Raw genomic sequence first — 16,014 nt, forward strand, 5'->3', positions numbered from 1 at the left:
TCCATACTGTTCTCCATAGTGGCTGTACCAATTCACATTCCCACCAACAGTGCAAGAGGGTTCCCTTTTCTCCACACCCTCTCCAGCATTTATTGTTTCTAGATTTTTTGATGATGGCCATTCTGACTGCTGTGAGATGATATTGCATTGTAGTTTTGATTTGCATTTCTCTAATGATTAATGATGTTGAGCATTCTTTCATGTGTTTGTTGGCAGTCTGTATATCTTCTTTGGAGAAATGTCTATTTAGATCTTCTGCCCATTTTTGGATTGGGTTGTTTGTTTTTTTGTTACTGAGCTGCATGAGCTGCTTGTAAATTTTGGAGATTAATCCTTTGTCAGTTGCTTCATTTGCAAATATTTTCTCCCATTCTGAGGGTTGTCTTTTGGTCTTGTTTATGGTTTTCTTTGCTGTGCAAAAGCTTTGAAGTTTCATTAGGTCCCGTTGGTTTATTTTTGTTTTTATTTCCATTTCTCTAGGAGGTGGGTCAAAAAGGATCTTGCTGTGATTTACGTCATAGAGTGTTCTGCCTATATTTTCCTCTAAGAGTTTGATAGTGTCTGGCCTTACATTTAGGTCTTTAATCCATTTTGGGTTTATTTTTGTGTGTGGTGTTAGGGAGTGTTCTAATTTCATTCTTTTACAAGTAGCTGTCCAGTTTTCCTAGCACCACTTATTGAAGAGGCTGTCTTTTCTCCATTGTATATTCTTGCCTCCTTTATCAAAGATAAGATGACCATCTGTGCATGGGTTTATCTCTGGGCTTTCTACCCTGTTCCATTGAGCTACATTTCTGTTTTTGTGCCAGTACCATACTGTCTTGATTACTGTAGCTTTGTAGTATAGTCTGAAGTCCAGAAGCCTGATTCCTCCAGCTCCGTTTTTCTTTCTCAAGATTGCTTTGTCTATTTGGGCTCTTTTGTGTTTCCATACAAATCGTGTGATTTTTTTCTTTTAGTTCTGTGAAAAATGCCATTGGTAGTTTGATAGGGATTGCATAGAATCTGTAGATTGCTTTGGGTAGTATAGTCATTTTCACAATGTTGATTCTTCCAATCCAAGAACATGGTGTATCTCTCCATCTGTTTGTATCATCTTTGATTTCTTTCATCAGTGTCTTATAGTTTTCTGCATACAGGTCTTTTGTCTCCTTAAGTAGGTTTATTCCTAGGTATTTTATTCTTTTTGTTGCAGTGGTAAATGGCAGTGTTTCCTTAATTTCTCTTTCAGATTTTTCATCATTAGGGTATAGGAATGCAAGAGATTTCCCTGCCTTAATTTTGTATCCTGCTACTTTACTAAATTCATTGATTTGCTCTAGTAGTTTTCTGGTAGCATCTTTAGGATTCTCTATGTATACTATCATGTCATCTGCAAACAGTGACAGCTTTACTTCTTCTTTTCTGATTTGGATTCCCTTTATTTCTTCTTCTCTGATTGCTGTGGCTAAAACTTCCAAAACTATGTTGAATAATAGTGGTGAGAGTGGGCAACCTTGTCTTGTTCCTGATCTTAGTGGAAATGGTTTCAGTTTTTCACCATTGAGAATGATGTTGGCTGTGGGTTTGTCATATATGCCCTTTATTATGTTGAGGAAAGTTCCTCTATGCCTACTTTCTGCAGGGTTTTTATCATAAATGGGTGTTGAATTTTTTCAAAAGCTTTTTCTGCATCTATTGAGATGATCATAGCTTTTTATCCTTCAATTTATTAATATGGTGTATCACATTGATTGATTTGTGTATATTGAAGAATCCTTGCATTCCTGGGATAAACCCCACTTGATCATGGTGTATGATCCTTTTAATGTGCTGTTGGATTCTGTTTGCTAGTATTTTGTTGAGGATTTTTGCATCTGTGTTCAACAGTGATATTGGCCTGTAGTTTTCTTTCTTTGTGACATCTTTGTCTGGTTTTGGTATCAGACTGATGGAGGCCTCGTAGAATGAGTTTGGGAGTGTTCCTCCCTCTGCTATATTTTGGGCGAGTTTGAGAAGGATAGGTGTTAGCTCTTCTCTAAATGTTTGATAGAATTCGCCTGTGAAGCTGTCTGGTCCTGGGCTTTTGTTTGGAAGATTTTTTTTGTGGTACGCAGGCCTCACACTGTTGTGGCCTCTCCTGCTGCTGAGCACAGGCTCCGGACGTGCAGGCTCAGCGGCCATTGCTCACGGGCCCAGCCGCTCCGCAGCATGTGGGATCCTCCCGGACCGGGGCATGAACCCGTGTCCCCTGCATCTGCAGGCGGACTCTCAACCACTGCACCACCAGGGAAGCCCTTTTGGAAGATTTTTAATCACAGTCTCAATTTCAGTGCTTGTGATTGGTCTGTTCATATTTTCTATTTCTTTCTGATTCAGTCTCAGAAGGTTGTGCTTTTCTAAGAATTTGTCCATTTCTTCCAGGTTGTCCATTTTATTGGCATAGAGTTGCTTTTAGTAATCTCTCATGATCCTTTGTATTTCTGCAGTGTCAGTTGTTACTTCTCCTTTTTCATTTCTAATTCTGTTGATTTGAGTCTTCTCCCTTTTTTTCTTGATGAGTCTGGCTAATGGTTTATCAGTTTTGTTTATCTTCTCAAAGAACTGGCTTTTAGTTTTATTGATCTTTGCTATTGTTTCCTTCATTTCTTTTTCATTTATCTGATCTGATCTTTATGATTTCGTTCCTTCTGCTAAGTTTCGTATTTTTTTGTTCTTCTTTCTCTAATTGCTTTAGTTATAAGGTTAGGTTGTTTATTTGAGATGTTTCTTGTTTCGAAGTAGGATTGTATTGCTATAACCTTCCCTCTTAGAATTGCTTTTGCTGCATCCCATAGGTTTTGGGCCATCGTGTTTTCATTGTCATTTGTTTCTAGGTATTTCTTGATTTCCTCCTTGATTTCTTCAGTGATCTCTTGGTTATTAAGAGGTGTATTGTTTAGCTTCCATGTGTTTGTATTTTTTACAGATTTTTTCCTGCAATTGATATCTAGTCTCATAGCATTGTGGTTGGAAATGATGCTTGATACGATTTCAGTTTTCTTAAATTTACCAAGACTTGATTTGTGACCCAAGGTATGATCTATCCTGGCGAATGTTTCCTGAGCACTTGAGAAGAAAGTGTATTCTGTTGTTTTTGGATGGAATGTCCTATAAATATCAGTTAAGTCCATCTTGTTTAATGTACCATTTAAAGCTTGTGTTTCCTTATTTATTTTCATTTTGGATGATCTGTCCATGGGTGAAAGTGGGGTGTTAAAAGTCCCCCACTATGATTGTGTTACTGTCGATTTCCCCTTTTATGGCTGTTAGTATTTGCCTTATGTATTGAGATGCTCCTATGTTGGGTGCATAAATATTTACAATTGTTATATCTTCTTCTTGGATCAATCCCTTGATCATTATGTAGTGTCCTTCTTTGTCTCTTGTAATAGTCTTTATTTTAAAGTCTATTTTGTCTGATATGAAAATTGCTACTCCAGCTTCCTTTTGATTTCCATTTGCATGGAATATCTTTTTCCATCCCCTCACTTTCAGTCTGTATGTGTCCCTAGGTTTGAAGTGGGTCTCTTGTAGACAGCATATATATGGGTCTTGTTTTTGTATCCATTCAGCCAGTCTATGTCTTTTGGTTGGAGCATTTAATCCATTTACATTTAAGGTAATTATCAATACATATGTTCCTATTTACCATTTTCTTAATTGTTTTGAGTTTGTTACTGTAGGTCTTTTCCTTCTCTTGTGTTTCCTGCCTAGAGAAATTCCTTTAGCATTTGTTGTAAAGCTGGTTTGGTGGTGCTGAATTCTCTTAGTTTTTGCTTGTCTGTAAAGGTTTTAATTTCTCCATCGAATCTGAATGAGATCCTTGCTGGGTAGAGTAATCTTGGTTGTAGGTTTTTCCCTTTCATCACTTTAAATATGTCCTGCCACTCCTTTCTGGCTTGCAGAGTTTCTGCTGAAAGATCAGCTGTTAACCTTATGGGGATCTCCTTGTATGTTATTTGTTGTTTTTCCCTTGCTACTTTGAATATTTTTTCTTTGTATTGAATTTTTTGTAGTTTAATTAATATGTGTCTTGGTGTGTTTTTCCTTGGATTTATCCTGTATGGGACTCTGCTCTTCCTGGACTTGATTAACTATTTCCTTTCCCATATTAGGGAAGTTTTCAATATAATCTCTTCAAATATTTTCTCAGTCCCTTTCTTTTTCTCTTCTTCTTCTGGGACCCCTATAATTCGAATGTTGGTGCATTTAATGTTGTCCCAGAGGTCTCTGAGACTGTCCTCAGTTCTTTTCATTTTTTTTGCTTTATTCTTCTCTGCAGTAGTTACTTCCACTATTTTATCTTCCAGGTCACTTACCCATTCTTCTGCCTCAGTTATTCTGCCATTGATCCCTTCTAGAGTATTTTTAATTTCATTTATTGTGTTGTTCATCATTGCTTGTTTCCTCTTTAGTTCTTCTAGTTCCTTGTTAAATGTTTCTTATATTTTGTCTATTCTATTTCCAGGATTTTGGATCATCTTTACTATCATTACTCTGAATTCTTTTTCAGGTAGACTGCCTATTTCCTCTTCATTAGTTTGGTCTGGTGGGTTTTTACCTTGCTCCTTGCTTCTTCATCTGCTGTGTGTTTCTCTGTCTTCTCATTTTGCTTAACTTACTGTTTGGGGTCTCCTTTTCGCAGACTGCAGGTTTGTAGTTCCCATTGTTTTTGGTGTCTGTCCCCAGTGGCTAAGGTTGGTTCAGTGGGTTGTGGTGTAGGCTTCCTTGTGGAGGGGACTAGTGCCTGTGTTCTGGTGGATGAGGCTGGATCTTGTGTTTCTGGTGGGCAGGACCGCGTTTGCTGGTGTGTTTTGGGGTGTCTGTGACCTTATTATGATTTTAGGCAGCCTCTCTGCTAATGGGTGAGGTTGTGTTCCTGTCTTGTTAGTTGTTTGGCATAGGGTGTCCAGCACTGTAGCTTACTGGTTGTCGAGTGGAGCTTGGTCTTAGCATTGAGATGGAGATCCCTGGGAGAAGTTTTGCTGATTCGTATTACGTGGAGCCAGGAGGTCTCTCGTGGACCCATGGCCTGAACTCGGCTCTCCCACCTCAGAGGCACAGGCCTGACACCTGGTTGGAGCACCAAGACCCTGTCAGCCACACGGCTCAGAAAAAAAGAAAGAAAAAAAGAAAGAAAGAGAAAAATGAAGTTATTAAAATAAAAAAAATAATTATTAAGAAATTTAAAAGGAATAAAAAAAGGAATAAAACGAAAGAAAGAAGAGAGCAACCAAACCAAAAAACAAATCCACCAATGATAACAAGTGCTAAAAACTATACTTAAATAAAAAACAAAACGGACATTCAGAACCCTAGGACAAATGGTAAAAGCGAAGCTATACAGACAAAGTCACACAAAGAAGCATACACATACACACTCACAAAAAGAGAAAATATAAATATACACATATATATATATGTAAAGGAAGAGAGCAACCAAATCAGAAAGAAATATATATATTTCATTGTTCCCAAAGTCTACCGCCTCAATTTTGGGATGATTCGTTGTCTATTCAGGTATGCCACAGATGCAGGGTACATCAAGTTGATTGTGGAGATTTAATCCACTGCTCCTGAGGCTGCTGGGAGAGATCTCCCTTTTTCTTCTTTGTTTGCTCCTGAGATTCAGCTTTGGATTTGGCCCTGCCTCTGCATGTAGGTCGCCTGAGGGCATCTGTTCTCCATTCAGACAGGACGGGGTTAAAGTAGCAGCTGATTAGGGGGCTCTGGCTCACTCAGGCCTAGGGAAGGGAGGTGTACGGAACGCGGGGAGAGCCTGCGGAGGCAGAGGCCAGCGTGACATTGCAACAGCCTGAAGCATGCGGTTTGTTCTCCCGGGGAAGTTGTCCCTGGATCCCGGGACCCTGGCAGTGGCGGGCTGCACAGGCTCCCCGGAGTAGATGTTGGGACAGTGACCTGTGCTCGCACACAGGCTTCTTGCTGGCGGCAGCAGCAGCCTTAGCGTCTCATGCCCGCCTCTGGGGTCCAAGCTGATAGCCGTGGCTCGCACCCATCTCTGCAGCTCATTTTGGTGGCGCTATGAATCCCCTCTCCTCGCACATCCCAACACAGTGGTCTCTTGCCTCTTAGGCAGGTCCAGACTTTTTCCCGGACTCCCTCCCGGCTAGCTGTGGCGCACTAGCACCCTTCAGGCTGTGTTCACGCAGCCAACCCCAGTCTGCTCCCTGGGATCTGACCTCCAAAACCCGAACCTCAGCTCCCAGCCCCGCCCGCCCCGGCAGGTGAGCAGACAAGCCTCTCGGGCTGGTGAGTGCTGGTGGGCACCGATATTCTGTGCAGGAATCTCTCCGCTTTGCCCTCCGCCCCCCTGTTGCTGTGCTCTCCTCCGTGGCTCCGAAGCTTCCCCCCTCCGCCACCCGCAGTCTCCGCCCGCGAAGGGCCTTCCTAGTGTGTGGAAACCTTTCCTCCTTCACAGCTCCCTCCCACTGGTACAGGTCCCATCCCTATTCTTTTGTCTCTGTTTTTTCTTTTTTCTTTTGCCCTACCCAGGTACGTGGGGAGTTTCTTGCTTTTGGGAGGTCTGAGGGCTTCTTCCAGCATTCAGTAGGTGTTCTGTAGGCGTTGTTCCACATGTAGGTGTATTTCTGATGTATTTGTGGAGAGGAAGGTGATCTCCATGGCTTACTCTTCTGCCATCTTGAAGGTCTCTTGGAAAGAGTTTTGATAGTTGCAAGGAATAAGCTATCTCCTTCTCTAAAGATATCGTAAAATGAAGGAATATAGTATTTAGATACTGAGGTATAGTAGTGATCAGAATGTTATTACTCTATATTTGTTTTTCCTGTGTATGATGGTTTTTATCTCCAGTTGGTTTTTTTTTTTTGGCCATACGCGGGCCTCTCACTGTTGTGACCTCTCCCATTGCGGAGCACAGGCTCCGGATGCACAGGCTCAGCGGCCATGGCTCACGGGCCCAGCCGCTCTGCGGCATGTGGGATCTTCCCGGACCAGGGCACGAACCTGTGTCCCCTGCTTCGGCAGGTGGACTCTCAACCACTGCGCCACCAGGGAAGCCCTATCTCCAGTTTTTTGAGCTAAAAGGGGACGTTAGAGATCATTTGATCTAGAGTCCTCCTTTTACAGATGAGAAAACTAAGATCTGGAGAGATGACTTGGGCAAATTAGTAGCCAAGATGAAATTAGATCCGGTGTCCTATTACTCTCTCTTGTGTCCCTTCATCTATGCTGTGTTTCTTTCACTTTGTCACACTTAACTGTCTAGTACTGAGCTCTCATTTAACTTTTTAAAGAAAATGGGAGAAATAGACTGGTATATGCATAGGAGAAGGTGTATTGAAACCCACGAATTTCACTCATCAAAAATTGCTAAAATCCTGCCACAGTGCCACGTGGATTACTTTGTTCCTTTTAGCAGCTGCAGATGTTGTTGCTGGATTGATTTCTGCATATAAACACTTTACTAATCAAGTGTTTGATGTATGGCCTTTTATAAGTTCAAAGCAAAAAAACTTGAAGATGTGCCCTAGGGGAATCAAGTGCTTTACCTCAAAGGAAATGTTAGTGGTTTTCAGAAGTGTTGGGTAGTTTGGTGATGATGCTTTAAAAGTATAGATATTTTAATTGATAGATTAAAAATATGGTAATCTATGTTTAAGAATATTTGACTCTAAAATCATATACTTCATTAAAAGTAAACATAACAATATCATCAGCTTTCAATGTATTGGTTTCATACAGGGGATTTAATATTTTAATAAGAGCTTTTATGATCAGTTCCCTGACCTCATCTCTCATTTTCTCCTTTGCTCACTCTGCTGAAGTCATACTGGATCTTTGCTGTCCCCAAAACACACCAGACACTCTTCCACATCAGAGACTTGGCATTTGCTATTTCCTCTATCTAAAATTCCGCCCCCCCCCCGATAGCCATATGATGTGCTTTCTTTCCTCACATAAGTCTTCGTTCAAATATAACCTCATCAAAGTGGCTGTCCTTGAACCTTCTATCTAAATAGCACCCCCACCACCACCCACATCCCCACCTGTCACTATAACGCAGGGTTCCTCAACTTCAACGTTGACATATTGGGCCACACAGTTCTGTGGAAGGAGGGTCATATGCATTGTGGGATATTTAGCAGCATCCCTGGCATCTATGTACTGGATGCGGGGAGCATCTTCCCCACCCCCAGCTGTGTGTGCTAATCAAAAATGTCTCCAGACATTTCTGAATATTCCCTGAGGGGCAAAATAGCCCCTAGTCTAACCCCTAACCCCTTTATTTTTCTTCATAGCACTTACGCCATATTACATTATGTTTATAATCATGCCTTATGTTATATGTTATTTGCTTATTAGTTGTCATTAGAATGTGAGCTTTTGTACAGCAAGACTTTCTTTCATTGATTGCAGTATCCCCGATCCCAGGAACAGTATCTGGTACAGTTTTTAAGCAGTAATATATCAAATAGATTAACTTCATAGTCCATTTTCTTGAATGGTGTTGTGTTCATCTTGAGTCATTTCTCTATTCAGATTGCTTCCCTTTATTATAATTAAATTTATATATGAAAATCAGTGGAGGACCTAAGGAATAAAAAGCATTTTTGAACAATAAGTATTTGAAATTGCTGTTGAAAGTCCAACTGTCTTTACTAAAAAAATATACCCAAGTGATTATAACCCTCAGGACATTAGCCCTCTTTTCTGATAAATTAACTTTTTGTCATTAATCAGTTTTTTTCCCCCATTTTTAACAGTTTCAGAATAAAGCTCATTAGCACTTAGATACAGTGTTAAGTTATGAAAGCACAAAAATTTAAAAGTTATTTATACATTTGCATTACTCATGACTGCATTTATTTTTATGAACTCTGTATTTGTTTTGGCTAAACGTTTATTTACATTAACTCTTGAAAAAATTGGCACTGAAGATGGTATTGTAATTTCAGACGTACTATGTAATATAATCAGCATTAATTCATAAACTGTTCTATTAGACTAAGGGGAGAATAAGGGGCATAAAGCTTCTAAATAGCTACAGTAGAAATTGTTTTATACCATGGCAGTGTTTTATTGGTGTATAATATATTAATTGTTTAATTTTTAAAGTCCTGTCAGCTTTATGATTTAATAATAATTTTATTCAGCAGCTATGCTTTCTTAAAATTAGGGATGCTATTTTTAAGTAAAGCTACTTATACACTGTTTAAAACATTAAAAACATGATGTAAACCATGCCCTTTCAGTTAAAATTTGCATTTCCCTTTCAAACAGCCTTAGGTACCAAACAATAAGAAAGAAAAACATTGTATTTAGACGAGCTTATGAACTGAGCCTAAAATGAAGAAAAATACTCTAACAGGTTAATTTGTTTCCGTTTTTGCTTGGTCTCCCTTTTTACAAAGATCTCAACAGCAATGGATTCATCTGTGACTATGAACTTCATGAGCTTTTCAAGGAAGCTAATATGCCATTACCGGGATATAAAGTGAGAGAAATTATTCAAAAACTCATGCTGGATGGTGACAGGAATAAAGATGGGAAGATAAGTTTTGACGAATTTGTTTATGTAAGTATGTGAAAACCTACCATTATTAGAAGTGATGATTGCTGCTTTGTCTTGTGGGGTCTTTTAGTAGTAAGTCCTATTAAGTTCCTAAATATATCATAGTAGTACTGTTATAACTAATAAAATTTCTCTCATCCCACCCACTACATTTAGTTCATTCTTTTAGCCATTAGAATATCTTAACAAAAGAATCAAGAAAAGAACACTTACAGAATCAAAGATATAACGCTCTGCTCACTGTGTAAGGTGAACAGTCTCCTTTGGGGGCATCATTAAAGGGCATTTTTCAAGGTGTGAAATGACATCCTCCAAGTGCTTTTTCTATCGGGAACAGTGTACTCCCAAATTTTAACGATACACCCTGACTCACAGTCTTGGATGCTTCCTGAGTTGAACTTTCTGATTAAAAAGATGTTTGCTACTCTTGTGGTAGTAGTATTTAACTGTACCGTTTTCCCTAGGATGATGATTTTGATAATTAAAAGTTAGAAGCACATCTTTTCGGTCCATTGGAAGAGGCACTTAAAATTCTTGTTTTCTTCTCTAGTATCATCAAATACTCTTCAAGGTTAGGGGCTGATTTCTTAATTCCTCTACCCCCAAGCACCTAGTGTTCCATACTCAGTGCGTAGAGAGTGTATGTGTGGTACTCACTATTGAAGCCTAATGCTTTTAGCTGCTAACTAGCAGGGTCAAGGTTTTTCTAGACATACGGCATTTTCCATCCATATTCATTAACAAGGTATTTGAGATATACATTAAAGAATAGCTGTTGCCTCTCCCCTCAGTTAAGGACACTTAAGATTTTATTGTTTTTATTTATTATTCATTTAAGGCTGAGTTTGACTAGATCGAATTTGGCATTCCTTATATATATTGCAGATAGGTAATTAGTGCCTAATACTTATCACAAACTTTCTAGCACTCCTATCCTTTTCCACGTTTGTTTTTGCCCCAAGACACCTGAAATGATAGCATATACTGCCATCAGTAACCATAGCTCAGTAAAGGAGGTGAAATTCTGATATGTTTTTTCCAACTAGAATTAACCCCTTTAGAACACCTTGAGAGTTCCAGAAGCAAATTGACTAAGTAGTGGTGTCTACTCAACTGATAGCATTTGCCTGGGGGTGGGGCAGGGCAGGGCGTGGCTGGGAGGAGGGGAGTGTTACTTTTTTTTAAAATGCAGACATATTTCATAACTATAATGCTATAGTTCTTGCCATCTCCTTTTGAAATACTGATCTCCTCCCCACCATTTTTTGTCTCCAGTTATTGCCAAAGCCTTTTGTTTCGAATCCTATGTTCAATAGTAAGTTGCAATTGACTTGCAATATGAGCGCTTGCATGTCCTCTGATGTATAACTTGCCTCCCTTGTAACCGCATGTTTAATTGTGAGTTTAAAGCAGCTTAGAGCAGTAGATAACTATGATCACTTATTTTTGATATAATTTTCTGCTCAGAATTTTTTAATCTACTAAAAAGAACAGACTTAAATAATCAAGATTTGCAGTGTGCCAGTATTTTGAAGGACACAGTTATGAAATTGTCTTTGAGAAAAATCATCTTAGGGAAATATTTAATTTTGTATATTTTGAAACGTTGCTGATTCCACACAGCTGTTTGTGGCTCTTAAGTGAAGGCTGTGATTACCCTAGTATTTTCTTAAAAAGTGAATAACAGGCATAATAATTTTGGCATCACCAGGGATTTTTTTAAAAAATAAAATACTAATGAGGACTTTGTTGGTTAAAATGTATATTTTAGAATTGGAAGAAATCAATATGTTTATACGCCTTCATTTTTCAAATTAAAAAAACCTGGGTTCCTGAAAAAGGAAGTGACTTGCCCAACATTACACAGGGGACTAGTGGCTTTTTCCGGTTACCTGCCTTCTATTCAAGAAATTTGAAATCTGAAGGACAGTAAAATAACCCACATGAAGTTTCAGAATGATACCACCGTGACTGTACTGAAAGAAAGATGGGTATGTAACCAACCAAATGTCTGTCCACTCCCATCTGCCTTGTCATCAATGAAACATCTTACAAATTGTCAGACAAAGTATGGGTAGATCCTAGTTACCTGAGCAAGAGGAAGCACATTATTCCTGTCAGGGATTAACATAAGAAAATAGAAGTAAACATGTTCTTGCATGTTAGATTTTTGTTTTTTATTTTAAATTGCTACCTAAGAGGTGTTAATTGCAAACCAGGCTACAAACAACATGTTTATATTAATTTTGGAGAAGAATATATATATATGGCAGAAAAGAGCCCCCAAATCATATGTAAACTTCACGTGTTAAAATTAAATATATTAACTGATCTTATTTCATCTAAGTATTTCAAAACTAAATTACTGGATTTTTATACCTCCGAGGTAATAGTGGGGTTTTTGTTTGTTTGTTTTGTTTTTTGCGGTACGCGGGCCTCTCACTGTTGTGGCCTCTCCCCTTGCGGAGCACAGGCTCCGGACGCGCAGGCTCAGCAGCCATGGCTCATGGGCCCAGCCGCTCCACGGCACGTGGGATCCTCCCGGACCGGGGCACGAACCCACGTCCCCCGCATCGGCAGGCGGACTCCCAACCACTGCGCCACCAGGGAATCCCAATAGTGGGGTTTTTTACTTCATCTGTAAAAAGATTGGTATGGCGATAAGTTCTTTCAGCAGAGAAATCTGCATTAAACTCTTATTTTCACAGTGAGAACCTTGCTCTTACATAATGGTAATAAGTTATTGACCTGTTTTAGAACTTCTACTAATATTACCGACCTCATAGGATTAAGTAGCTTCATATAAGTAAAGTGCTTAGAACCATACCCGGTATATAGCAAATGCTATACAGGTGTTAGTTGTTGGTAGTTATTTCTATTTATTAAAAAGGCAGTGTTCTTTTCCTATTATTACTAAGTTTAGGCCTACAACAGATTCCCCGAAAAGTAAAAATTCAAACCTGCTGCGTTGGAAACAAGCCTCAAACACTGGAAGCCAGTCAGTATTTTTTTGCAGTTCATTCTAAAATCTTTCCTTCTTAAGTCCTGTGCCTCTGCATTGCTTTGGTTTGGCCACTAGTGCTGATCTAGGAAGGTGATGACACTTTTGAAAGGAATAAGAAACATATACGTTTCATAAAAGAGACTGGAAAAGATACATAGAACCAGAGTGAGCAGTGTACACCAGGAGTTTGTTCACACATGATAAAGCAAGTCCCTCCTCATGGAGGGAAAACAGCATGAAACAGTGAGCTCATTAGTATCACCACGGGCAGCTTTGAAAAGATTCATTGACAACTCTCCAGCACAGTAGTTGGCCTGGTGCTGTCTCTGATTTCAGAGATTCTTGTAAAGCCAAGGCTTATACTCAAATTGCTTTATCATCCACTCGACTGATTCCTTTACTAAAGTAGAAAATAAAATGCAGATTCTCACGTAGTGAATCAATTTAACAGATACATAAATCTTCAACTATCACTTATCTTTTAACATTTTTTTAAACCTAAAGAACAGAGGAAAATACTATGAAACTGAAAGTTTGAGCCCGGCCAGAAGAATTTATTTTAAAATATTTAGAGAAGGAAGGTCATGTAACTTTTGTAAGACAATTGAAAATTAACTCATTTAATTGCAACTTTGTATTCAACGTGTTATTCCCAAGCATCAAGAGTTTAAGTAGAGCTATGTAAGTAATTGCGTTAGAATATTGTACAGTAGACATTCTTCTTTAAAAGTTATTATTATTTGTATTGTTCCTCTTTTCCATGATGTTTACAAAGTTTTTCAGCTGAAATAGTGATCATGGAAACAACCTAATTTTTAGAAGCTAATGATCCTTAAGGCAAAAATAGTCGTGATAAGAAAAATAACTTTTCATATGTCATTCTGAGGGTAGTAGCTTCGAGGCAATCACATTTTGGAGATTTTTGTCGTTCCAGTGATTTATGGTATCTCAGTCAGGAGAAGCACACATTTTATATTTTAATTTACTACACAGTGTTATACTAAATGAAGTAAAGTTCAGAATGAGGTAGAATAGTAAATATTGTTTTTCCACTGAGCAGACACGTATAGTTATCAAAGAGGGAGCTGTGGGAACAGAATGCATCACAGTTAAGATTGCTACATTCCCAAGTAACCATTTTGTTGTCTAATCTTGGCTTGGAAGGTAAGGTAAATTAAATGAAATTACAGGTGGAATCAGTGTGAGTAAAAATAATTTTAATAATTTGAAATTACCCAGAGTACATGAGTCAGTTCCACATTATGGATACTTAACAGGAGTCAGTATAATGGCCAGAGAGGAGGAAGAGTGATTTCATTGGCTGTGTGTAATATTTAGAGTAGTCAGTGTGTGAGTGTCTATATACATATACAGACATAGACGCGCACGCACACATTCTGAGTCTACCTCTGAAATTACAGGTATAGCACAAAATCACAGCTATGGAAATTGAGTAAGCTTGATTTTGTAAAACTTACTGCTTACTAACTATTTTCCTAAATAAAATTGGGTTTATAAGTCCAAGGAAGGCCAGGATTTCAGGACGGTAACAGGAAAAGATGACTTTGTGATGGGGCTACAGCAACTTTCCTACCAGTTAGAGTCTGTCTCAGTTGATTAATTACAAAAAGATGCTCTCCTGGAGAGACTAAATGTAAAAAGGCACTCCTCTTTCTGCCTGCCACAGTCTTGCACTAGACACCAGGCCTGCTTAGGGGAGCATGGGCTGGATTTCAGCTTCTACTCATGCCTGCTCTCATAGACACAGCCTGAACTGCTAAATACGGTGACCCTGTTCTATGACCTACAAACATAGGCTACCCCTCCTGAGGTGTGTTTGTGAGTATGTACTTGTCAGTAATGCTAAAGGCCTTTGGGTTATCTTCTGTTTGCTCAGCAACTTTTCCATTAGGGCCGTAAGTTTCTTTCGATAAGTCTATTGTGTTCTAAACATGTTTTAAAGAAGTTTTTATGAAAATGCTACATCTTGCTCGTGTTTTTCTGGCAGTGGCTAATTTAGCCATGCACATTGGTAGCTCAGGAACAAATTGGAGATTAGGTAAGTTCCAGTATTTCAGACATGTATAGGCAGACCTTTGGAATGTCCGGTCATTCAGTCAAGCAGTTAGAGTAGGGTATGAAATTTGCTTCGTTACAGCCTGCTTTTGTACAATTAGAATGTGCAGGTTAATTTCATTAGCCATGTGTCTTATTGTGAAGAGAAGCTCGATCACTGAAAAGCCTCTTTTCTGGGTTTATTCTTTTTTTTTTTTTTTTTTTTTTGTCTGCGTTGGGTCTTAGTTGCTGCGCACAGGCTTTCTCTAGATGCAGCGAGCAGGGGCTACTCTTCGTTGCAGTGCGCGGGCTTCTCATTGCAGTGGCTTCTCTCGTTGCGGAGCACGGGCTCTGGGCACACAGGCTTCAGTAGTTGTGGCTCTCGGGCTCAGTAGTTGTGGCTTGTGGGCTCTAGGGCGCTGGCTCAGTCGTTGCGGCGCACGGGCTTAGTTGCTCTGCGGCATGTGGGATCTTCCCAGAGCAGGGCTCAAGCCCGTGTCCCCTGCACTGGCAGGCGGATTCTTAACCACTGCGCCACCAGGGAGGTCCCAAAATTTTCATCTTTCTTTGCACTATGAATCGTGCTTAAAGAAGGGGGAATCCTTCAGTCTTTTCTCTCCAGGAAAGGAACAAAGCCTTCCTTGTTCTAGAAAATTAACAGATTTACCTGTGCCTTTAAACAACACTAGTCTTTGGCTTAAAACGGATTCAGCGCATGTGGCACTTGATGTTTTTGACAAGTGTGTGCAGTTGACCTCTGGCACTTCATTTTTGGTAGCAGTATTGAAGTACTTGTTTAGCATCTTAAAACTCAAGCCTAGTTTGCCTTATCTTTTAACACTCATCACCTATGGGGGAAAATGTAGGTTACCACAGTATAAAAGAAGATAAATATGCTTATGGTTGTACCTGATTGAAAATTGTGAATCAACAACATATTTTCGTTACTAGATTTTCCAAGAGGTAAAAAGCAGCGATATTGCCAAAACCTTCCGCAAAGCAATCAATAGGAAAGAAGGGATCTGTGCTCTGGGAGGAACTTCAGAGCTGTCCAGTGAAGGAACGCAGCATTCTTACTCAGGTAAATAGTTTCACATGTGTTAGGTGAACACAGTGAACTAAGTAGGTTGCCTGCTATAATGTCAAGGAGGGGCTCTAGAAATACATTGTCTCCTAATTAAGAATACAGTCGAAGTCGTTGTGACCTATATTTGGACTTGGGACTAATACTTCCCATAAAGGCATTACAGGTATTTATTGTACGGCTTCGTTAGCTTGTAAGAGCCATGATACAATACGTGCACAGATAGGCTTTATTACAGCAGAGCCCTACAGTAATATAAATAGAATTTCTAAAGAATTTTGTAACTAACTTCTAAGG

The 16,014-nt window shown here is 39.3% G+C and overlaps 1 protein-coding gene across 3 annotated transcripts in view; it reads left to right on the top strand.

Annotated features, from left to right (window-relative positions):
• Nucleotides 1–16,014, top strand: part of PLS3 (plastin 3) — an 89,541-nt gene that overhangs the window by 55,528 nt on the left and 17,999 nt on the right. For all 3 annotated transcript variants that reach the window (XM_027089573.1, XM_027089572.1, XM_027089574.1), the window contains exons 3-4: nucleotides 9,414–9,577; nucleotides 15,585–15,714. In XM_027089573.1, coding sequence (XP_026945374.1) covers nucleotides 9,414–9,577; nucleotides 15,585–15,714 — 294 coding nt within the window. The remainder of the gene's footprint in view (nucleotides 1–9,413; nucleotides 9,578–15,584; nucleotides 15,715–16,014) is intronic.

This window comes from Aethalodelphis obliquidens, unplaced genomic scaffold (genome assembly GCF_003676395.1).
Source record: "Aethalodelphis obliquidens isolate GAN/ISIS:26980383/991018 unplaced genomic scaffold, ASM367639v1 scaffold66, whole genome shotgun sequence".
Taxonomy (NCBI): domain Eukaryota; kingdom Metazoa; phylum Chordata; class Mammalia; order Artiodactyla; family Delphinidae; genus Aethalodelphis; species Aethalodelphis obliquidens.